This window comes from Halichoeres trimaculatus, unplaced genomic scaffold, assembly GCF_033239565.1.
Source record: "Halichoeres trimaculatus isolate MK-OKI-2021-1 unplaced genomic scaffold, fHalTri1.1 fHalTri1_scaffold_20, whole genome shotgun sequence".
Taxonomy (NCBI): domain Eukaryota; kingdom Metazoa; phylum Chordata; class Actinopteri; order Labriformes; family Labridae; genus Halichoeres; species Halichoeres trimaculatus.
Window position 1 is genome coordinate 20,671,906 of NW_027437198.1, and position 25,899 is coordinate 20,697,804.

Consider the following 25,899-nt stretch of genomic DNA (forward strand, 5'->3'; position numbering starts at 1 on the left):
CCTGTAACCAGTTGCAAAATCCCAGGCCCTTAGACCAACTATACACTTGAACTGCTTTTTACCTGTTGACCTTTCAAAGCTTTTATCGATTTACGACTGCCTGTGATACAATTGATCTTCCACTGCACTCGGCCTTTCACTTCAGATTACTTACACCACCTGATACTGCACGTGATCAGAGAGGCCTGAGAGGCAGTGTGTCCCTCCATTCAGCACAATCACTTCAACGCAACAACTCGTGATGTTATGTAACCTTCACAACCCACTGTCTGGCTGCTTCTAGTTTTGTTATGCATTATCTTAGTTTGGCTCATTAAGAAGTGATCACAGATGATCAGCTACCCTAAGTGTACATGAAAATAGGGTAGAATAGAAAATTATGTATTTATCCCTGAGGGGAAATTCAAGAGTCACAGCAGCAATCAAGAAAACAAAAGTAAGAAATTGTATAGAAAGTGCAAAAAGGTCCATAAGAAAATAGATGATGACAGCTTGTCCATCATTCTCCAATTCAGCCGGCCTCCACCTCCACAGGGTCCAGGACTGAGCTTCTTCAGCAGTCTGTTCAGTCTCTGTCTCCTGGATCCTGTCTGCTCACAGCAGGTGAAGTTCTTCCAATCTGGCGTTGGTGTCTGGTGTTAGCCCAGTTAGCCATGTCTGTGGATAGCATGATGCTACTCTGCCCTCTGCTATTCCTTCTGTTGCTGGGTTAGCACGGCTAGCTTGTCCATCTTATAGGAGATAGATCTTACGTTCCCAATAACGATGGACAGACAGACAGGTCGATGTCATCACATTTTAGCTCACACCTGAGAATCAGCACGCCGTCCTCACCTCCTTCTTCTCGCCTTGTGGGGAAACATCCGGCCTTGCACCAGTTAGCATTGACAAGCTACAGGCTGCTAACAGCTGATTTCATGTGTAAACAATGTAACCATTTTTACATGTAGGATCTCCAGACAAACACAGGAGCAAAAATAGTAAAAATATCACTTAAGACAAAACCAGTTTGGTGTCCATGACCAACAAATGAGCCATACAAAGTAATGACCCACTCCAAATGAAAAGGTGACAAAAAAGAGATGAAAAATTGCAAGAAACGGACAAAGAAGAGACAGCTGCTGCAACAACATGCTGTGGGTATGAAGAGAGGAAAGCTTTCACCGGTGCTTGTGTGGGGGTAGTTGTTGATCACACCAACAATAAAAAGAGTAATTAGGTGGGAAACACAGAAGGGCACATAATCCATCTTTTTCTCATCTTGTTTTCACCTTATCATACATTTCATTTGCATTAATATTGGTCTATCCTTTGATTCATTCTGACAGGTAGCTACACAGAGAGGAGAGAGAAAGACAGTCCTCCTTTTTCTTGTGTCTTCCACTTCCAATTTCATCCTGAATAAACAATGATATTATGTCATGATGGGAAAAGGGTGTGAATTCGCTCCATGAATCATCCACGGTCAGATTGTGAAGGGTGACCGTGTCAGTCGTGCAATGATGTGACACTTGAATAACAAGTGATGAGAGGAAGGTGAACGAATGAGGGGGTTGATTAACATTTTCTTGACCAGTTGAAGAATGTTTTATTGCCTTGAGTCACAAAGAAAAAGTATAAAAAGTGACTCACGTAAAAGAAATTCTACATGCTGTACATGGAAAGAACACTGACTAACAAGCCCCTGAATAAATGTGTCTTTGTAAATTGGCCTTCACATCTTTGGCAGCATGTACTTGACACTATGAACCTACAACGTCAGAATTTCTCAGTAGTTAAAATTACATGAAAGTGATATTGAGCAGCATTTATTTCTTCATAAAGCAATCTAAATTAGATCAACTCATCTGGAGGCCACAAAACAACCCGACACATTTGGTACTTTGTTAACAAATTGCAAGAATACCTTTTAGCTCTCCTGGTTAATGAGTTTCTCTCAAAGCAGAATCATCACAAAATACCTGAAGCATCTGCAACAGTCACTGAATATTTCACAACTGCCTCTAGCTACTAATTGTTTGTCAATTTACCCTAGCAGGATGTGTAATCAATGCTTTCAATTTCAGGCCTGAACCAGAGAGGTGCTTGCTCATGCCTCAGTAATTAGGAAGTAAATAAAGACCTAAGCTCCAAGCTCTGCTCCTGCATTCTATCACTGCTATCAGATCTATTAAAGGGGAACTAATCAACTGGGGAAGCCATCAAGACTTCACTCCGGACATCATCCAGTGTATATGTATCAGCATGCCTCTTCCTACTCTGGGAAGAAACTGATTACCAAAGCCAGTACCTCGAGTGTCTTTTGGTTTGGTTTACAAATACACAAAACATCCCACAAAGTGTAATGAGAACACAGCTCTTATTGAAATGTCACTTCCAAATATCACGTCAATGTTTCTATATTAGCTTGGATTACCCATATTATTTCACAGAAATTCACCGTAATGGTTCATTGATTGTCTCGCATGGCGTGCTAGCTTTTAATTAATGGCTGCATTTCCTTGTTAACGTGTTTCATTTCCCCTGTGACCTTTTTACCAGAACACAACTGAACATCACACAGAACAAGAGAAACCATCCTTGAATGTCATCACTTTGCTCAACTTTGTCTTTGTGGCTTCAAGTTATGTTCCTTTTTCATCTCTTGTGTGAGTAATAATAACTTGTCAAGACGATCGGCTACAGTTCAAACCGAGCATCAGAATGGAGAAGAAAGGTGATTTAAGAGACTTTGAACATGGCGTGGCTGTTGGTGCCAGACAGGCTGGTCTGAGTATTTCAGAAACTGTTCATCTACTGGGATTTTAACCCACAACCATCTCTAGGGTTTACAGAGAATGGTCCCAAAAAGAGAAAATATCCACTGAGTGGCAGTTCTGTGGGACAGACTGGTTGGAGCTGATAGAAAGGCAACAGTATCTCGAATAACGAGGTCTGCAGAAGAGCATCTTGGAAAACACAACACGTCCAACCTTGAGGCAGATGGGCTACAGCAGCAGAAGACCACACCGGGTGACCCTCCTGTCAGCTAAGAACAGGAAACTGAGGCTACAATTCACACAGCAACACCAAAACTGGACAATAGAAGATTGGAAAAACGTTGCCTGGTCTGATGAGTCTGGATTTCTGCTCCACATTCAGATGGTAGGGTCAGAATTTGGCCTCAACAACATGAAAGCATGGATCCATCCTGCCTTGTATCAACGGTTCAGGCTGCTGCTGGTGGTGTAATGGTGTGGAGGATATTGTCTTGGCTCACTTTGGGCCCCTTAGTACCAACTGAGCATGGTTTAAAGTCCACAGCCTACCTGAGTATTGTTGCTGACCATGTCCATCCCTTTATGAGCACAGTGTACCCATCTTCTGATGGCTACTTCCAGCAGGATAACGCTCCATGTCATAAAGCTGGAATCATCTCAGACTGCTTTCTTCAACATGACAATGAGTTCCCTGTACTCAAATGTCCTCCACAGCCCCCAGATCTCAATCCAATAGAGCACCTTTGGGATGTGGTGGAACGGGAGATTCTCATCATGGATGTTCAGCCGACAAATCTGCAGCAACTGTGTGATGCTATCATGTCAATATGGACCAAACTCTCTGAGGAATGTTTCCAGTACCTTGTTGAATCTATGCCATCAAGGATTAAGGCAGGTCTGAAGGCAAAAGGGGGTCCAACCTGGTACTAGCAAGGTGTACCTAATAAAGTGGCCGGTGAGTGTTAATTGCGCTGGGTTCAACCTTTATTTCAAGATTCCCTTAATTCTTTGTGGCAAACACTCAACAAGTTACTAGAAACATTCCTCAGAGATTTCAGTCTGTACTGACATGACAGCTTTACACAGTTGCTGCACATTTGTCCGCTGCACATCCGTGATGGCGATCTCCCGTTCCACCACATCCCAGAGGTGCTGTGGAGCCTGTAATACAAAGAGGGATTAACACATCAGGGATATCTCTCTGTTACTTTGGTTGACTTAACGAGACTTTCGCAATCCTGATAAGCGGTACAATGAAGCTGGTTATCAACTCAGTAATTGAACCGAGGGTTTTCCACTCTTGATCAGAACACGCTCACATGAAAAGGGCGGTGTTTGCAGCATCTGACAAACAGCAAACATGGAGAAACTTCACCCTGGAGGAGCAGACAGTTATTCTTAAAAATATGGAGAACTCAAACTCATCATCTAGGACAAAAGCAACACTGTTGCTGCACAAAAAGCCAGGAAGGAATGCTGGCAGACAATTGCTGACTCTAATGTTTAATTCATGAGATAACACAATATTAAATCATCGGACAATAAAAACAGACAGCACTCTGATCACTCATTATTACGGAACAGATGTTTCAAACAGAGCACTTCTTTGGTGCCCTTCCTTTGGTTTATACTTTCCATCGAGTTCTTTTGAGGCTCAGACCCTCCGCGTGACCCCATTTTGTGTTGAACGGCACGGGTAGCTGTGCACTTCATAAATTCACATTTCTGCAGTTTTGTCATGTGTGACCATTATTATCAACCTCATTATTTCAGATGCGCCCGACTGCAATGCAACATCTGGCTTCATCAGTTGACAGATGTAGCTCAGTCCATCCAATGAAAATCTGTATCTTTCACACAGGATGTCATTGGGGACATCAAAAGAATTACAAAAACCTTTCTCCTAAGTGATCTCTTATCCAAAACATTACCAAAACATAACCTGCTATACAGGTCAGCTGTTCAGCATGAGTTGCCATGGCGAATCATAGTGTATTCACTAAGATAAGAGAAGATCCAGCTTTCTGGTCCAGGCTTCTATTGGATTGAGGTCTGTTAACTCTGGAGACCATTGGAGTACAGTGGAATCAGTGGCATGTTCAAGACACCAGAGATGATTTTGGGCTTTGTGGCAGAGTGTCATCCAGAAGCAGAAGGAGCCATCGGAAGATGGGAACACTGTTGTCATCAAGGGATGGAAACAGTAGGTAACAACACTTGAGTAGGCTATGGTGTTTCAACCATATCAACTGGTACAAAGGGGGTGAAAGTTTAACAGGGAAACATCCTGGTACAATACAGACAGTCTCTTGCAGTGTAGTTCCCCCAACTTTTAGGGTAACTTTCCAAAATGTACGTGTCATTTTAGTTACACTTGTGTCTCAAATCATAAGTGCTGTTGTTTTACAGTGTCGTTTTCTGTGTCTTAATGTGTAGTTCCCTCAACTGTTGGGGTGACTCTCACACATGTACCATGACATTTTGCGGTATCTATGGGGTAGTTACACTCGCATCTTACAGTGTAAGAGTTCAGGAAACTACACTGTAAGATAAAGGCCATATTATAAAGTGCTACCAAATATCCGACACAGGCTTTCCACCACCAGCAGCTGCCTTAACTTTTGATTCAAGGCCAGATGGATCCATGCTTTCATGTTGTTTATGCAAAATTCGAACCGTACCATCTGAATGTTGCAGCTAAAATCCGGACTCCTCAGTCCGGGCAACATTTTCCCAGTCTTTTATGGTCCAGTTTTGGTGAATCTGTGACATAAGTGGTATCTGGTGTAGCTTTCTGCTGCTGTAGTCCATCTGCTTCAAGGTTTGGTACGATGTGTGTTCAGAGATGGTCCTCTGCATTCCCAACTTGGTGATAATTAAAATTTATTGTGGTCATTTCTTTTGAAAAAACATTTAAAAAGACAGTAATAAACTGATGTCTTGATCACTAGTTTGCAAGCTTGACTTCCATCTGTGAACTTAAAGCCACTGACATCTACTTCCTATCTATCAGGATCTTAAAGGGTTGTCTCTGGGTCAAAGAGGCACTTGAAAACAAGGGGTGGGGTTTGAAATGAGAAATGGGATTCAGCCAGTAGCCTTTCAAACTCTTGTCCTTGGGGTAAAATACTGTGACACAATCAAATACCATGTATTGCACAGTAAATACTGAATACTGTTTTGTATTAATAATTGGTCCCACCAGATTTTTCTGCCAGTAAAAATAGCTTGTCAGAAAAGAATTTGGCTTTGAAGCAGCTGACCTTTTTCTCACAGCTCCTGGAATAGAGAGTGTTTCCTTATTACTGGGATTTCAAAAGAAGACCTGCTTATCTCCAAACCAATCCAACAGGAGAAAACATGACTTAACTGACATATTTTTTCACATCAATCAACTTAACAAGGATCAGCAGGTCAGGTGAAAAAGAAAGATTAAAAAAAAGCAAAGGAGAAAAAAGCTACTTGTTAAAAGACTCCACGCACTTGAGCCTGACCTTCTGTCTGCTGATTTATATAAAGGTTTCCCTCCTCGCTACAAAACCACTCTTCAACCGAGCTAACAGGACTGACAGAGGATCCTCAGAGAGACTTTGCTTCTAAGTTTGGAAACGTCAGCACTCCTGCTGAGGCTAAGACTTCAGTAAAGACCTTTTTTGTTTTGCTGAGGAGTCTGCAGAGACGGTTTGGTAGCTGATCTACATTTAAAGTTGAGACTTAACGCTTTTGTCATTTTTCCATCAGATGTCATGGAAAAATCACAGCAGCTTTCTTAGACTGTTACACAGTGAACTGATACAACCATTAAGAAGAAAAGCTGAAGAAAAGCTCAGTTTAGCCTTAGCTGTTCATTTTCACAATGTGTCACCTCGCTGCTGATTCCACTTACCAAAACATGCAGCCTCCACGTTATGCATGTCTATTCCTGTGCTTAAGAAAACACAGAAAACATTTTTAAAATGGAAGATGGAAATGCAGATAGTATAGCCTCACCAGCCTGACTTTTCTAAACCCTACAGCAGAAATTTTTGCAGCACAAGAAAGCCACTGATCAATGCATTCATTGTAAATCAGCACACCGAAAACAGACATACACATGAGAAGGAGCCAGCTGAGAGGAGATACATGGCAGAAGTAGTAAACATGTTATGCTCCAAGACTGAGAAAGGTTCAAAGCAGAAACAAAACCTTTAATCAAGAATGGACCAACTCCCACAGGCAGATCAAACCACTGTGGCCCCAATGTTTTGATATGTTTGTGAATACGATATCAAACGCAGCGGTGTCAACCTTTACTTCAAGTCGAAACACAAATCTCTTGTGCAATCATAACCACTCAAATCCTGTGGGTACACAAAACACATGAACTACAAAGAACCTAACGTAATCAATCCATCAGACTGTGGACATGCTGCTGGTCAGCAGTGTGCAGGTATTAATACGTGTTTCACTGTGAAAACCATTTACAGACTCAGGAGTCGGTCGAGATTTCAATTTTGATGGGGGGAGGCTAAAGTTCATGACTCTCATTTACGAGTAGAAAGAACGAGGAAAGCGGCTGAGCTGTTAATGTGCTGCGTTTGCAAGATAAAGCTAGATAATGTGACAACAAGCACACATTACGCAACAAAAAGGAGAAAGAGAAAGGTTTTCTTCTAATGAGCTTCTCTTCTGAGATAGATTTTGCAAATTGAATTTATCAAAAACAAAGTGCAATATAGGGATTACACAGACTATGTGAACGTTTTTTTTTTCAAATTTTTTTTTTGGTTGTATTTGACCAACAACATAAAGAACTGGAAAATAAAATGGCACTCTCAATAGACTAATTGACTGTTGACATCATCAAAGATATATGCCCACATTTGGCAAAGGAAGCAGCGTTTAACTCCATTCATTCAGACGAATTATTCTTTAAACACTAAATTAAAGCTGTAAGCAGCATAAAAACGTCTGGTTGTTTTGTGGTCAGCGATCAGAAATGATACCATACCATGGAGACAACTGGAGTTTTGACCTTCACAGATCTACTGGTGTTTTTGAGCTAACAGTGACCGTGCTAACTGGTGACTCTGAGCACATATCAGTGATTGTCGGCAGTCACTAGTTATCAGGGTCACATTTTACACTGAAACACCAGCGATGTATCAGCTGTGTTATTAATCGCGTCTTCTTTATCCAACCTCAGTTAACCAGGTTTAACTGCAAAGAAATTATTTTAACCGCCAATATTCTAAATCTTTTTTTTACTTGGTGTATATAATAAATACATTCTGATATTTTTGGTGCAGTTCCCTGTCTGGACATTGTTTTCTGGCTCCTTGATTATGGCCCAGGTCTCAGGTGCTCTTTTAAATTTGGGAGGGTTTCTGGCTTGTTGACACAAATTCATGTCCTTATATTTCACGGTCTGGTAAGCGTTCACCGATAATGCATTCATAAGCATTGAGTGACTTGTGTGTTTAAACCCTTCTCTGGGGTACACGCTGCATTCCTCCACTAAAAACGTCTGTCCACTGAATCTCTATCCACTCGTTGATGTTTTCCATTTGCTTATTGGTTTCTCACAAATCATAGACAATCTAATTGATGTTATTTAGGTTAAAAAAAGGCTTTATTAGTATTTGTGCAGCCAGAGTCTGCACCGTAGAGACTGTGAGGAATTCTGGGAGAATCTGAGTGGAGCTGGGTGACAAAAATATATATATATATTTTTTTTTTTCTTTCAAGAGTTTAATCACTTCTTGACACCACCGACATATCTTACAATCCCCCCAAAAATACACGAAAACGGCAGCTGTCAACCATTGTTAAACGTTATGTAAAGCCTTGTTTTTAACCTTGAATAACTAATGAAAACAAAATTTCTCAGAAAAAAAGAGAACTTGAATACAAGGCAGCCAAATGATATCTTCAAATTACCACAACAATCGGACATGAAAACAATTCTACGAGGTGTATTCATTTTTTTAAAGTTTGACCACAGCCCATCTGGAATGACTGGAGAGTCGGATTTTGTTTTTTTACCTTGACTGCAGCCAGCCACCAGGGGGAGCAGTTTTTGTGGAGACCTCACTTCGAGCCGAGCAAGCGGATATCCCCTTTTTTTTTTTACAATCAACGGTTGTGACACACACCTCACTTGACAGACTATCATACTCCTCATCACTTCTGTTGCCAAGATGTGCGTACATCCGTAACTGTTCACAACAGTAAATTGATCTATACAAATTTGCACACCAACAACTACTCACCTCTTTTTTCATTTTCCAGCTGAAATCCAGAAAATAACAACTCAAAAAAAAGTTGTACCCAGGTAATTATCTACCAGAGTATCATGAACATTATATTTAAACCACATCTTTTCTACTTCAATCAGCTAATAACTACACACTGCACTACACTGGGCCCATAATTAAAAAGTGGATGAAAAACCAAGTGTACCTCAATTTCCCTATAATTGGACAGATTTTATTTTGTCGTTTCACTTCAGGAATCCAGCTGGTGAGACGGCAGAAACTCTGCAGCGGCCGCCTAAAATCAGAACCACCGACTGAAGACATCCATCACCGTGCAGCCTTGCAGAAACTCGAGCAACACCCCCCAAAAAATGTCATCATACCGACTGATATTTCAAACATTTTCTTTGTACTCCTTTTGTGGTGCAGAGAAAATAGCTTTAACACTTAAGCCTGCAGCTTTTTCTTTTAACTGTTCTTCAGATTGCAGTCAGATTTAAATGACAGATTCAGCCAAGGGTTCAAGAATAGCCTGAAGTGGACAAAAAAACACATTAAAAATGAAAACCCTGACAGGTCTGAATATATCAACCGTCTGAGTAAGAGTTGCTTATGCAGCAAACTGCCAACACACATTTCAGATGCCAAATGCAAGCTAGAATGGTCTGACTAAAGAGAAACTTCATGCAACAGAACAACTTCCTCTATGCTTTAAAAACTGTTTGTGCCATTCACCATGTCCAAACTTTAAATGGTGACAATCATTAAAACTAAAAGGCTGCATACGATTGAAAACACTGAACTCTTACCTTTTAAACCTTTGAAAAGTTAACGGGAGGGCAATTGGCTAATGGTCAACAGGGACTGGCAGGTCTTGTCACAGGTTTTCCTCCTGATTAAACCTGAAATGTATGGTGGCCAGTAAGTGTCAGACAGTTTGCAAAGGCCACAACAAGAAAGCAAAAGCAACAACAGGTTTGCAAACAGAACAACACGAATGCAAATACCACAGCACAACAGAAGTTACAAGAGCTGTGATAAATATAGCTTTGTGGGGGTCTTACCTTGCAAAATCCTTCATAGTATTTATATTTCTTTATTTACCTGTAATGTGTTATTTAGCTATATTTATCACAGCTGAAGTTAAAAAGAAAATAATGTATTCACTTTCACAAATTTTCTGTGTCCATTGGGATAACTCATCTCTTAATTTCTGTTTTGTTGTGGCTTTTGCAAATCATCTGACAACTACAGGCTACTGCAGAAATGCACTTTAATGAGTATTCAATTCATTTTGCATCACTAACAACAACAAACTGTGTCAGTATGCTCAAATAAAAATATATCCTTTTCTAATCTGTTCAATTTTATTTAAGCAGAGGTGTGCTATATGGCAATATCAGATTGCAAAGGACTATACATTTTTGATAATCTGATCTTCTAGACAGATATTTAAGTTTGCACATTCTATTCTTTGCAGTTCTATGCTCATACCATAGACTGTAAGAAAATGAATGTCATTTTGTTCAGCTTGAAGTGAGGTAACCACAAAAGTAAAGGTCAAAGAATCTATCTCCCCAGTCATTCCAGATGGGCTGTGGTCAAACTTTAAAAAATTAATGCACCTTAAAGAAATGTTTCTCACGTCTGATTGCTGTATTGATTTGAAGATATCATTTGGCTGTCTTGTATTCAAGTCCTTTTTTTCTGAAGAGTTTTGTTTTCATTAGTTATACAGGGTAAAAAAAAACAATTTTTTACATCATGTTTAACGATGATTGACAGCTTCTGTTCTCGTGTATTTTTTGGGGGGATTGTAAAATATATCGGGAGGTAGATTAGGTGATTAGACTCTCGAAAGAAAAAATATATATTTGTTTTGTCGCCTTGCTCCATTCAGATTCTCCCAGAATCCCTCACAGTCTTTACTGCACAGACTCCCAGTGTGCCTGTGACAGAGGTATTTTGGCTTCAAAACCGTACAATGGTACATGGCGGAGCCACACTGTCCACTCTACAGTCTATGGCTCATATATGCTCAACAGGGGCATGACCTGATTCATGGCTCGCCATAACCAACTGTTTGTCAAATACTGTGCGGAGTCAAACTGACAGTTTCACATCAGAGCCTTCCCTATCTTGAATCATAAATATCAAACGTGTTTGTTTTGATGGAGTACTCCCTGTAGCCAATGAGAGGAGCAGACTGGGATGAGTCATCAACCAGATGCTACAGCTCACATTTATACGGCACCTGATATTACATGAAAGTAGTTAAAGCTTGTGCTGGTGATGTAAAATGTGTTGCATTCGTTGAGGCAATTTATTTTGATTAAATTCTTTTTAAAGGTTTTTTAATTAAATATCAGTCCTGTTCTGAAATTCAGCATAGCGTCATGCATTGATAAATATTTCTACAGATGAAGTAGCCGCTACTGGCTAAGATAGCCATGTGTACAAGATGTTTACATGAGAGGAATAAAAGGTGTTTTTGAAGTGTTGTGGCATGATGGGTAAAGGAATGCATAAGGAATGACAACTGGCTAACACCAAGACTAAAACCAGATTAAAGGTCATGTGCGTTCTGAGGTTGTCACATCACAGAAAAAATGTGTTGTTTACCATCTTGTCTGATTTCAATCAGTGCAGAAATTGTTAGGTTTGCACTGAAAGGTTTGAAAATCATGAAAAAATGTCTGCCTTAGTGTGCTGGGGGGAGGTGTCAGTTAAGTTCAGGAAGGCTGCACACACCTGCTGCTTGTGTGAATCATCTCTGTGGTCTGAAAGATCATACAGCTCATATGAAAGATAGATGACAGACCAGCAGACCGCAAACTGATCTCAGCCAATGGTGATGAGTGGAGAATATAATCTAAGATTTTATTTTCTTATCTTTATTGTTAAATGTGCATCTTCCTTTCCTCATTTTTGCTCTCATGCCATCATGTCCTGTCAGATACACTTCAGTGCCTCACAGAAAAAAAAAAAAAAAAACACAACACAACAAACAAACCTGAAGACATCACACTGCTTATATTGGCTTCTTGCTGGGGCAGTACTCTGGACATGTTGCCAAGCAATGGAGCATTGACCTGTTGTCAATCAGTTTCAAGCTGAGCTTTGAAATCACTGAAATTGAGTGCACAGAAAAAGCAGAGGAATATTATCTCCACATTGAGTGGGATTATTTATTTATTTATTTATTTATTTATTTTTATTTGATTTTTATTTCATTTTATTTGATTTTTATTTCATTTTTTTTCTTAATTTATTTATTTAATTTTTATTTCATTTATTTAATTTTTGTTTATTTATCTATTTATTTATTTATTTACTAACTTAAATTTGAAGTCCAACTCTGTAACTGTAATACTAATGTGACCATGCTGAAGGATTTGAAAATAAAAAATACCATCAGCTTTGTATTAAAAATTTCCAAACCTGCTCTCAATTTACTAGCAACAATAGAATAGAATAGAATAGAATAGAATAAAATAGAATAGAATAGAATAGAATAGAATAGAATAGAATAGAATAGAATAGAATAGAATAGAATAGAATTTGTGTATTGTCATTACGTGACTTGCACGCAGGTAGAAAAACAAAAGTATAAACGAAGATTTCTTTGTGAAAAATATACAAAAGTAATTTGGCATAAAAAGGAAGAAAAAAAAACAAGATATCAGTCAAACTCCACTGCATTTTATGATCATTTAAAAGTCTGATTCTCAGCTAATTGGCCATTTACTGTCTGTCTTCAGTTATCAAATTGCTTTCTCCTTTCTGAGAATAACAGCTTTTATGAAGGCTCCTGAATTTGGTTTTTATGTTCTCCAAAAGCTAAACTGTTAAAGAAAATTACAGCGATTACGGTACAACCTGTAACTGCTTTGTCTACTTCAGATCAGTGTTTTTAAAGTAAAGCAGAATAAAAAAAAATAACCATATATTTATTTTCCTCTGCACTGACACACCAACACTGGACACCAACTTATGTGCTGAGCCTTATGCATTTACCACAGAGATGGAGAGTTACGTAAATCTGTATAAAAATGAGGTAAAAGAGTGATACTTGAGCTTTGTAAACTTGATTTTCTGAAGAAATAATGTCACAGTCGGGCAAAACAAAATAGAAATTGCCCAAAGTGCAGATTTGATTAGTCAAGAAAGATTCTTTAGAAACTTACCTGTAACAAAAATCCATTTGACAAAAATAAAATCCACAAGAAGTGCTGGAAGTATCAATTCATGTGGAATCAACACTGAGAAAACTGGCAACCAGGGGAGAAAGCTCTGAATACACAGGGTAATCATACACAGGTGTGACACCAGGCACAGGTGAAACTCATCAGGCTGCAATCAAGAAGAAGGAAAACCCACCAGGGTGAACCTGAACCACACATGCAAGGAGCAGCTGCAACACAATACAAGCTCCTCATTCCATTGTTTCTGCAGTTTTCACCTCCTCTCTCCTAAACTGACCCAGAATTCATTCTCCCATCGCTGTGATGAAGGATGCTGAGGAGTTTTCAGAACGCACCTGCAGGAGATGAGAACTGAGAATCTGAGCAAAGACTCCAGGTAGAGCTCTCAGGGGAGAAGGAATCAGGTCTTAACCGAAGACGTGACGTGACTGGTGTACAGGTTTGGCATTTCAGCAAATCTCACACCTCAATACAGTTTATTATTTTCTTTTTCCATAAGATGTTCTCACAGCTTGGATCAACAAATCTTCTATTTCACTGCAGCAGTGTGGGAACCTCTGGGAGGCCTGGTTATGTTCTTATGCAGCTCTTTCATTTGTCAGACCCATGAGTATAAATGCTAAACAGGCAGATGGACTTGTATCTCTTTTCTAGTCTCACTGACCACTCAAAGCACTTTGCACTGCTAGTGTTTTCACTTTCACCAATTCACGCTGGTGGCAAAGAGACTGCTACAATAAGGTCTAGTACACACGTAGCCAGGTCTCTTAAAAGACGGATATCCCCCCATTCCTGTTTAAAATACTTTTGTCTTCACACAGTGTGAAAATCTGCGGGTGAGTGTGGCTCAAAGCATCCCAAACCAACATTTTGAAGTGTTTTTCAGACTTAAAACCTGTGCCATCATATCAGGATGAACCCCCGTTAATCAGCTGTGCATCCACGCGAAACTAATGTTTTCCAAAATTTTCACTTTGGCCAGCATTTTCAGAAAACGTTTTCAGCCAAAATGTATGAAAAGATTTGGTGTTTCCCAGATACCCGGCTACATGTGGACATGGCCTTAGGGACCATCAGTTTTTTAGGAGTTAAGTTTAATTTGGAGTTGAGAGTCTTGCTCAATAACACTTTGGCATGTGACAGGAGTTGGAATTGAAACCACAACCTCCTGACTAAAAGATATGAGCCACAAGTAATTTATTTTATTTGAGTCTTAAATGGATCAAAAATTTTAACAACCCATAACAAAGAAAAGAAAGAAGGAAAAATGCAAATTTTTACAAACTTTACATTTGAGTTTTGTATTGGTGACATAAAAATTTAAGACTGACAAAAGGATCGAAAATATAAGAAACCCTTTCCCACAGATTGGTACATATTCAAACTTATTTTTAGTAGTATTATTTTTGATGTAAGTTCTAATCATTGATTTTTGTTTTTTCCAAATAAAGAGAACAAGTCTTGCAGAAGTATTGGGTTTCAAACTAATGCTGTAGCAATTAATTGCGGTTAGTTGGCTGCATAATTCTACATTCTTAAAATAAAAAGAATAAAAAAAATCTTGCACGTAAAGGCAGAACCTGCAGCCTAATAACTCATAGTGCTTTTGTCGCACTAACTAGGTTTTTCCTTCTGTCTAAATCAGGGATGTCAAACTCGTGCCATGGAGGGCCAAGAGGCTGCAGGTTTTCTTTCCAACCAAAAACTTCACCAGCTGGTTTCACTGATTAGTCCCTGCTCTCTGCTTGGAGGTGAGGTAATCAGTGGAATCAGCTGGTGGAGTTCTTGGTTGGAAAGAAAACCTGCAGCCTCTTGGCCCTCCATGGCACGAGTTTGGGATCCCTGGTCTAAATTCTTGCTTGTGTTGTACATCGCTTTGGACAACAGCATCTGCTGAATGAAACTGTAGAAGTGTAGCATAGGTAGTAAGGTATTTTACTACCAGCATGGCTCATCTGCACATTAAACCAACCACAGCGCTGCATGTATATATATTGGTTTTTATTACTGGGCTGGAACTGACAAGCTGAGCTTCTGTTTCTCTTTCTACTCCATCCCTCTATCTTTAAATCTTAAAATCCCATTAAAGACATTGACCGTAGATCTTTGCGGGAGTCCCTGTGCTCGCTTGTCTTGTAGGTCCCTCCAGATTGTTGCGGTTAACGACCTGCCAGTCTTCAGCTGCTATGGTTACCCGATCTCACCTTTATACTTACTTCTACAATGCAGAACCACTAACTCTGTCCATTTCTCTTCCTTTGTGCATCGCTCTTCATCTCTTCTTCTACACCCAACACAGTCAAGGAGGACGGGTGTGTAACAAGAGTCTGGTTCTGCTCAAGGTTTCTGCCTGTATTAAAGGGAAGTCTTTCCTTGCCATTGCAACTTGTTAAAGGCTGTAAAGTCCATCACTCATGGTGGGTTAAGATGTCATAAGACTCCTTATCTTGTCCCATTGTTGGGTCTCTGTTAATGATATAACATTAGTAAAGCTGGTTAAGGTTTTCGGGAGTTATGCTGTATAAATAAAGACTGCTATTGATTAATAAAACCATAATGCATCCAATCACCTCGTGCCTGTTTTTCGTTTTTGTTTTGTTTTTTTTGTTTTTTTTTTTGTAAAGTATGTCATGATTTTGCCACGTCATGTTTGAACATTTTGGCTCTAGATTAGATTAAATAAACAACTGCTTATGCTGAGGTTTGAGATTTGCAGAAATGACATCTGTTCACTTCATGTCCAAAGCTTTGGTTTGGACATGTGAAATGAAGGGCTTTTCTATTTAACAATTCAGGTCCTCACACTTTGGTTAAAGAGAAGTTAAGACGGCAATCAGGCAAAGGACAGAGGTTTAGGGAAAAGATCTTAATCCTGTAATGAAACTTGAAAACAAAGAAATCAATAACAAAATATTCAACTTAATGTGGTTGAAGATTAAAAAAAAAAAAATGTGCCCACACTGAAAGATGTCAACTCAGCAAAAAAAGAACTAAAGCTACAACCTTAAAGACATAATCAAACAGACCTAAACTAAATGAGACACAAAGGGGATTTAAATAGAAAAAGGACTGATCCAACATAAACACAAGGGGGGGAACAAAGGTGACAACAAGCTAAACATCTACCAAGCTCAGAAATATACCATAAAATTATCCAAACTATTTACAAAAAACTAGGAAGTGGGGAGTGTGAATGACGTCACCTCCGAGTTAAAAGCTTTTCAGTTGCCAAGTTGGAAAAACTTGTCATAACAGCAATATTTCTATACTTAAAAATTGGATAACACTATGTATACAGATGACTTATTGTGACAAACATCAGTCAGAAATACTAAAATAATTACTGTTTACACCTGTGGCAGCCATTTTTTATTTTTTTTTCCACTCGAAACTTGTAAATACTTACACCCGAGTACGAGCGGGATGCACCACAAGGGGCTAACTTGAACCAGCAGACAGCTTTATGCCAGGAGAGCTCAGTCAATGAGACACAAACAAAAAGGTAACTACTACTTTAAAAGAAACCATAACTGCAATCTGGCTCATGATGTGGAAAATTAAACCATGTGGAAGCTTGTTAAGTAAATTGTGTGCACCCAAATTAGAAAACAACTGCCAATTCAATAAAAGTGATTTTATTTCAAGCCAAAAGTCTGTGTGATGTGTTTTTTTTTTTCTAAACTGAAACAAACTGCTGAGGTGGTGGCAGTTGAAGCCACTACAGACACGAACACAGGACTGCTTTCGTCATGAGCATCATATGTGTTTGCTTTCACAGACAGATCATGTTCCCACCATGGATGGTGTAATGAAACAGACATCACAGGAGGTAACTGACCGTGGAGTCAGTGAACTCTTCACAGTGCACAGAGCAGGTCATAGACCCCACTTCCCCATGTTCACATGCATGTTATAGCCTGAAATGTAACAACAACCTAAAATGCATCTAAAAAAATAATTATAATAATCATAAAACCCAAAATGTAATAATTGGACCAAAAAAAATCACGTTTTGGGTTGTAATATTTTTTTATTATTATTTTATTTTGTTTTTTTATTACATTTCTGGCTCTAACAGGCATGAGGTCAAACTATATTATAAAAAGACCTATAAAATTATTTTTTTCTCATGATTCTCATGTTGATTCTTGTTTAAGTCTTCATTTTTCTGGGAGGTTCAGTTCTTATGAGTTGTTTAAATTAAAAGGGGGTAGATGAGCAATGGTACATTGACATTTCCTCAGACTCTGAATGATATGAAGCAGCAGCATGACCAGTGGCCATAGCTCTGGACTAAACCTATAAAAGTAAGCCACAGTTCTGTCTGAAGAACTTTTTTATTACGTAAATATTTGCGTCAGATAAAGTTCTGCATCTTTTCCAAACATTAAATCAGTCTATCAGCGTCACCTTAAGAAAAACAGGACTAAGTTTCTACCCCCTGAAGCCTTTCTGACGTCCCTCGATGGTTTTCTGTGTTTTGGATTTAGATATAACTGTTTGAATTTGTGTCAGAATCTTGTAGTCTGTTTTCTTTTCACCTCACCAACGTTTTCAGTGAGTGCAGCACGGCTTTTCTCTCCACGCATCACTGAGTTTTGTCGTGATCAGATCGCTGCCTAGCCCCATCTGTATGCGGTATCGGATATCTGTTTCAGAGGACATACAGCCTCTCCATCTTTCAGGGGTAAGACTCCTCCGCACCTCCTCGTCGCCGCTCAATGTGCGCCCTTCAACATCTCCGCGCTCTCCTGCTGGGTCAGTTACTGCGCGCATAGCACCAGGAGCGCAACGCAGCTCAGTGCCCAGTCAAAAAAAAAAAAAAAAAAAAAGCGAGTGTGGGGATAGAGGTCCGACCTTTTCTGTCAGTTTCTTCTCGTTTGTCGAGGTGAATGCATCCCGGGATTTTCACTGCAATGCTGGAGAGGAAAACTTGAGGAATATCCGAGGATGAAGATGGCCAAAAGACGAGTGCTTTCATCGGGTGAGCATATTTATCTTTAAGAATAGTTGCATCTGTAAGACGCAAGCTGATTTCTAGAGGTTTGATGAAATGAAACACATGCATGTACAAAGATTGCATACTTCGATTTCTCTATTCCAACGAAGTTCAGCTAAACTGCCAAAATGACCATGTGCGTCATTTTCAGTAGGATTTGCTCCAGCACCAACTGTGGTGTGTCATTTTTCCAAGCATGGCAGTGTCCTGAAATATTCTTAACATCCTTGTTCTTGCATGTTTATATTCTGGGATGTCACCCTCTCCTAAGTCTGTAGAGTTAGTTAATGTCATTCCTGACCTGGCTTTTTTCGTCATTTTATCCCCTACAGGGTGGATTTGAATGATTGACTACCAGCAAGAGATAATTTATTCAGATATTCAGCTGTTAATCCGTACCTTTGAGGTAATTACAGAAGAAGTCAGAGTGAATTTAATTAAACAGAGGATCCATCTTAACTAAACAGTTATTTCTTCAGATGCTCCTCTGGCAAACTGCATGTTTTAGAGTGTTTAAACTGGTCTGGGCTATCTTTAAAAAAAAAAAAAAAACACTTGTTGCTTGCTTTGGCTGAATTAGGTATTTTTAAAAATAATGTGAATTTCATAAATGATACAAAATGATGTTTATTTCTGCAGATAAAAGTGATTTAACTCAACAAAGCCACTGGATGTAGATGATGTCTGTCAGTATAATGGATTATCATTTCCTTGCTGGTGTATGCAAAGCAGCAGGTTGCCAGCCTTAACATGTACTGCCCATGCTCCTGGCTCAGGTGACGCACATTTATTGATACAGATGATATGATTTTTAATTATTTTATTTTATTTTATTTTATTTTTTGCTAAACTTAATTTTATTTAATTTTATTCATTTATTTTATTTTATTGTATTTATTTATCTTGTTTATTTTTTATCTTATTGTAATTATTTATCTTATTTTTTATTTTATTCTATTCATTTATTTATATGTTAATTTATTTATTGTATTTATCTTATTTATTTTTATTTTATTCTATTTATTTTTTTATTGTATTTATTTGTCTTATTTATTTTTCATTTTATTGTAGTTATTTATGTTTTATATGCTAATTTATTTATGTATTTATTATACTATTGTTTATAGTATTTATTTGTTTGTTTGTTTATTCATTTATTTTATTTGTTTATTTATTTTGATCACTGCTCACCCTAGAATAAATAGATAAATCAATGAAAAACAGAACAAAACTCTAGGCAGTGTCCATCCTGCCCTGTTTCCATGGTCAACATGATAATCCAGCAAATTAAAGCCTCCTGGCACCAAACTAAGTTGCCACGCTGGGTTTTTTTTTGCCTCCTGTGCACCAGCAGTGACAAGCACTTCAATCTCCCAGTGGCAAGGCTATGAGCAGTACAGTGATTCCCCCTCATTCAATTACTCAGACAGGGATTAATTTACATCCATGCCCACCCCCTAATAAATTGAAAAAAAAAAGTGTCAGCAGAGAATGCAGAGCAGCTAATCATTTAGCAACATGTGAAGGGCAAGCGTTTCCCCCTGGGAGAGCTTATGACTGGAGGGTGATCTGAGTGATTTCCCTCGGTGGCAGTGCCTGCACAAATAAACACACGAGCACAAATCTGGCCTCCAGTAGGGAGCACTGCCTGAGGTGTTCTTATGTACACTCACTATCAATCAAGCCTGGTCCCAAGACGGAGGATTGAGATGGAAATTTCCCTCAGGTGTACTTTAGCCTCAGGGGTGATTAGAAGGAGGACGTTTCCGTTTTGAATCAGACTAAAGAAAGAATTAGCTGTTTGGTTTTTCTCTGAAATTTAAGGATTTCAGCTTCAAGCATGGGTTTAAAAACCTCCGAGCTTGTTTCATCAGTCATGCGCTCAGTGTAGCCATTTGTCAAATTCAGATCAATTGCTTCAGCAGACTTACATTCGTCAGCTAAAAGGTCTATATGGAGACAGGAAGAGAGGTTACACTCAATAACAGATGAAGAGGATGGCTGCAGATCCCACTTTCACATCTCAAGAGGGATTTTATTTCTCCTCTGTGTCTGTCAGGGTTAGAAAATGAATCTGTTATCAGTTATTATAAGGAGATGCATTTTCAGAGTACTTCACGTATTGATTTCTTCTTCTGCGCAGGTGACTTGTCATAATCCATGAGAGTCAGTGAGAGTCAGTGAGGCATCATGGACTCCTGGATCTTCCCGTCATCCCCTCCAAATCTGACAGAGCACCTCCTGTACGACAGCTTCTTTCAAGGCAATGAGTCCGACCTCCACGGGAACTACACGGATCACACCTTTAATCAAACAAGCACGGTGGTCATCACATGCTTGTACTTCCTCGTTTGCGCCGTGGGGCTGTGTGGAAACACTCTGGTCATCTATGTCATCCTGCGCTACGCCAAGATGAAAACAGTCACTAACATCTACATCCTCAACCTGGCCGTGGCGGATGTGCTCTTCATGCTGGGCCTGCCGTTCATCGCCATCCAGTTGGCGTTGGTCCACTGGCCGTTTGGTCCCGTGCTCTGCAGGGTGGTGATGACTGTTGACTCCCTGAACCAGTTCACATCCATCTTCTGCCTGATGGTGATGAGCATAGACCGCTATCTGGCTGTGGTGCATCCCATTAAGTCCACTAAATGGCGTAAGCCTCGCATGGCAAAGACGATTAACTTGGCAGTGTGGGGCGTTTCGCTGATGGTCAATCTCCCCATTGTTATCTACAGCGGCCTCATCACCAAACACGACGGGTGCTTCTGCACCATCGTTTGGCCAGAGCCTCAGGAGGCGTACTACACAGCCTTCATGTTCTACACCTTCATCCTGGGCTTCTTCCTGCCTCTCATGGTCATCTGCCTGTGCTACCTGTTCATCATCATCAAGGTGAAGTCCTCGGGCATCCGCGTCGGCTCCTCCAAGAGGAAACGCTCAGAGAGGAAGGTGACCAGGATGGTGTCCATTGTCGTGGCCGTATTCGTCTTCTGCTGGCTGCCTTTCTACGTCTTCAACGTCACTTCCGTAACAGGAACCATCAGCACCACGCCCATCCTGAGGAGCACCTTTGCTTTCGTGGTAGTGCTTGGGTACGCCAACAGCTGTGCCAACCCCATCCTCTACGCTTTCCTGTCAGAGAACTTCAAGAAGAGTTTCCAGAATGTTCTGTGTCTTAAGAAAGTGGGTGGGCTGGATGAGGTGGAGCGCAGTGACAGCCGGCAGGATAAGTCTCGGATGATAAATGACCCTACGGAGACTCAGAGCACTCTGCTGAATGGAGACCTGCAGACCAGCATCTGAGAGGACGATGACAGGAGTCACAAATGAATGTCTCTGACACCAGGGGCAAGTCTAGAGGGGGGGGTTAGGGTGGCATGGGCCCCTCTGAAAACTGATCCGCTATCCCAGGTGCCATCCAAAAACCATACACTGCCAATTTAGCTGGTTAGAGGTATGACTGATGTTATTCCAGGATAGCACATGCATAAGTGAGTAGTAATATAACCAGAGTTGGGGTCCGTTACTCAAAAAAGTAAAGAGTTACCCGTTACTCGTTACTATTGAAAAAAGTAGTGCCTTACACTACTTGATTACTCCATGGAAATAGAAAAGTTACACTACTCGTTACACTACTTTATCCCCCTGATACATCTTTATATGCTTCAAGAGATTCGCGGTTGTGTTCCATGCAGTATTCAGCCTCTTATTTCCTGGGCATAACTTGCATTTTACGGTCACGCTCTTCTCCTTCTGTTCTACAAAATCCAAATAATGTGCATATGAACTGTCACAGTATAATTGGTTGCCTTATATCAATCTGTGCCCCACTGACAACACTGCACTCCCTCCCACTGTAAATGCCCCTTTTAAAGGATAATTTCGGTTTATACAGCTTTTACATTGTTTATAGAATGAAGTAGAACAAAATACTCACCCAGAAGGCTTTCCTGATCCAAGCAGTGCTTCGGGAGATATTTAGATCCAAAATTGTGCAGCGGACGTCGATATAATGGGATCCATCGGGGCATAGACAGCGCCGCTCCTAAAACTGCATTAATCGTCCAAACACTTGTCCCTCAAAGAAAGGAGTCAGCTCTCCAGCAGTACTCTCTGGAGAGCTGACTCCTTTCTTTGAGGGACAAACGTAAGCAAAGTCTGCGTCAGCTGAGAGGTCAGTACAGCCACACAGCGCTGTCTGGAGTGACACAGACTGCAGCAAAGGACTGACTCGGAGCGGACCATGATGAAAAACATGAGTTTTTGGATGATTAATGCAGTTTTAGGAGCGGCTCTATATGCCCCGATGGATCCCATTATACGGACGTCCGCTGCACGATTTTGGATCTAAATATCTCCCGAAGCACTGCTTGGATCAGGAAAACCTTCTGGGTGAGTATTTTGTTCTACTTCATTCTATAAACAATGTAAAATCTGTATAAACCGAACTTATCCTTTAAAAGGGGCATTTACAGTGGGTGGGAGTGCAGTGTTGTCAGTGGGGCACAGATTTATATAAAGCAGCCAATTTTACTGTGACAGTTCCATCAGCCCTGACCTCGTATGGCCACCGTTCAATCTACTGGTGGTAATAAAAAGAACTCCGCTTAAATAGTAATATTTTGGTTGCTCTATTTGCAGTCATTGTAAAAGTAACTATTGTGGCGTTTCATTTGTAACTCTAGTTTAACTACTAATCAAGGAGGAGTAGTGCTGTTACACTACTCGTTCCTATCAAAAGTAATTTCACTACTTGTAACGTTCGTTACTTGTAGTTATATACCCAACTCTGAATATAACATATTTTAGATACTTCAGTCTAAGTAGTCAGATTTGATATGATCTTTTTTTTCTCTGGGGGGTAAAATAATGCGATTAACTTGATTTTGTGTGCACACAGAAATTGTGCCACCCCTGGATCGGTTGAGCCTCTGTAGCCAAATAAAGTCTGGATGCTAAAGGGAATTCAGGAAAATCTTAAAGTGTTAAAAGTTGCTGCTCATCAGATCCGCATGAGGCTGACTGCAGAAATACTGGAAACCACATACACACCACAGACTTATACAGCATTCAAAAGCATATTTACAGCCTGGTTTGAAAACTACTTGGGTCTGAAATGCTAATTTTGCTATCAGCACACACTCTACGAGGAGGTGAATTTTTTTCTAGAAGGTTTAAGGGTCGTCTGATTGTCCAATCAGGGACGCAGCTCAGCCCCTAATGTGGCTGCATCTGCAGATTGCTTCATTCGGGTGACTTCGCAGAGACCACATCCATATTTAATAGTCTGTGGTTTGAACCCTGAACAACCTCGCCCCAGATCAAATGTAAAGGCGGACAGAAACCGGCAGATGTGGAGCATAAAATGATGGAAACACAGCCTCCTTCTCTCACATCGTGCTGGATCTGTGCAGTAAACAAACCCATAAAAGCATTACCAGGGGCTCAAACTTTGGGCTGTGCACTGTAAATACAGGGGATCTCTGTTCGACTGTTTGCTCTCTGTGTGTTGACTCCAGGGTGACGTAGAGCAGACACTTACACCCACTCGTCATGGGTCAATGTGGTGACATGAAATCTCCCCTGGAGAGCATACACATAGTTTACAGCAGAAGATATGTCGAGATCTCTCGGACTTGTCGAATCAACTAAGACTGTGTTCACATGCTGTTCTGACTCTGTTATTCCAGTGTTACTCCTTTTGTCTTGTATTCATGATATTTTCACAGAAGAGGGGTTTGACTGTAAATAACCAAGAGTCTGTTTTATATTTAATGTCATTTCATCTTGAAACACTCATTCTTGTGAATATTTAATGATTTTTCCAACACTGAATTTGACTAACCAATTCCATTAGTTCTTGGGTTCTGTAGTCTGATTTAATGTGCAACCACTTCTACATGCGATAGAATCACATCGGATGTGACAAACAGTGTTTAATAAGCATCCTGGGTTCAATAAAGCCACATGCATAATTTACATTCGATTAAGAGTACTGGCTCGGTGAGAAAGCCAGGCGGACTTTAACCAAAGTGCTGCTATAATGTACTGGGTCTTATGTATTATGATGTAAAGTAATGTCTCTGTCATGACATAGGCGTAATGATTTATGTACAACATGTAGCAATGTTCCTGTTATTGTTTGCAGTTGTTACAGATGCCGCTTCGTGCGCCAGGCTGCATGAATCTGAATAATTCATCATGAATGGTGAGATGTGGCTCAGCGTCGTGTTTTTTGTGGCATCTGAGAGCATATAAAACAGCTCAGATAGCATTTGGTGAATCATTTTTTTAGCACCGTTTCCCCCTCTCCTTTCTCACAGGTCCCAGGCAACCTGCTGACTGACCTATTTGGGCAGACTTATAAAAAGGAGATCCCAAAAGTAGCTATTTATGATAGATCTCAGTACTTTTTCTGTCATGAAGTAGATTTTTTTTCTTACTTGGATTTGTAAGTGTCTCAGTCTTTCTAGACCTGTTTCTTCTGTTTCTCTCCAAGGGGTCTTAGCTTTTCCCTCCTGCCCTACCTCTAAGACATTTTCAAACACTTTGTATTCCAACCGATCCTCCTCTTATGCTCTGTGGCCTGTCGGAAGCCACGTCTCGAGTGTATCTACAGGTGTCTCAGTGACGTGAATTTGTGAAGGGCTAGAACACTTATCCTCAAGAGGTGTCAGTGTTCCTTTTATCGTCTCCATCCTGCTGCTCCTGGAGTCCGACCTGTGACTCCCCTGTCTGTCGTTCATGGTCTGATTACTATCTTAGCGTAACCGTTACGTGTGCAGGCTCCCTCGTACGCACCAAAGCCTGTGTCAAGATTATGATTAATGTGCAGTGGATTCAGCGTGTGCCTCATTGATCGGACAGTTTGAGGGAAAATGAGTCAATACTGGTATTAATATGTACATATGTTAAATGTAGCGCATCCCAGCTCCTTGATTTGACAACTCGCAGGACTTGATGGACAGAAAAGTGGACTTCCCACGTGTGGCGAATTCCTCCTCCAGCTCTCCTTCCTGCAGTATTGTGGAATTTGTGATGTGGTCTTATTGCTGCTGAGAGACACGACACACCTTTTGTGTCTTACATTTCCATAGCAACAGTGGCTGAGCCTTTTGGTCCCATGGTTGCATTCATTAACATTATAATAATAACAGAAGGATGACTCTGGACACGTATAATAAATGCAGGCATTACTCAGATGACTGAAGAAAAATAAGAGGAAAAAAGGGTGCGTTAACACCGCCACCCACCGAGCTGTGAAAACATCTCAGTTATGTAAAAACTACTTCACGTGTACAAATTGTGTTAAAGCTGTGCAGTAATGTAGAAAAAACAACTTGCTTAATGTATAACTGATCGTTATTTTGTGCATTAACATCCTGCTGTGGTAGAGTTGTAATGTACTTGACCTTTTATAGCTCTAATTTCAGCTTTTATCTCTTGGTTGTTTGCATTTTTTTCTGTTTTCTGTTTGTGCCATTTGTGTTAGCAAGCATCACCATGGGTGTTACAGGTTTTAATGTTTCTGTACATTTCTGTGCGTGGGTATTCGTACACTTTCTGCTCTTTGATTGTATACAACCATGGGGTTTGATGGAGCGAACAAAGGCTGTGTAATAATAACTATGTTTAAATGAAATAAAAGAGGTCAGAAATGACACACGGTGGTTCCTTTCTGCAGCGGCAACAATGTGCAA

General features: G+C 40.1%; 1 protein-coding gene and 1 long non-coding RNA gene across 2 annotated transcripts in view; one reads left to right on the plus strand and one right to left on the minus strand.

Moving 5' to 3' along the window:
- The window catches only part of LOC141809885 (uncharacterized), a 116,605-nt gene extending 103,318 nt beyond the window's left edge, over window positions 1–13,287 (minus strand). The window contains exons 1-2 of the long non-coding RNA XR_012600021.1: window positions 13,183–13,287; window positions 9,805–9,897 (exon numbers count right to left, since the gene is read on the minus strand). This is a non-coding gene — a long non-coding RNA (uncharacterized LOC141809885). The remainder of the gene's footprint in view (window positions 1–9,804; window positions 9,898–13,182) is intronic.
- A 4,330-nt stretch (window positions 13,288–17,617) lies between these two features.
- Window positions 17,618–22,012, plus strand: LOC141810027 (somatostatin receptor type 2-like). Its single transcript, XM_074697321.1, has 2 exons — window positions 17,618–18,184; window positions 20,343–22,012. Exon 2 carries the CDS (start codon window positions 20,390–20,392, stop codon window positions 21,500–21,502), a length of 1,113 nt encoding a protein of 370 aa, XP_074553422.1. The 5' UTR covers window positions 17,618–18,184; window positions 20,343–20,389; the 3' UTR covers window positions 21,503–22,012.
- Window positions 22,013–25,899: the final 3,887 nt, after the last annotated feature.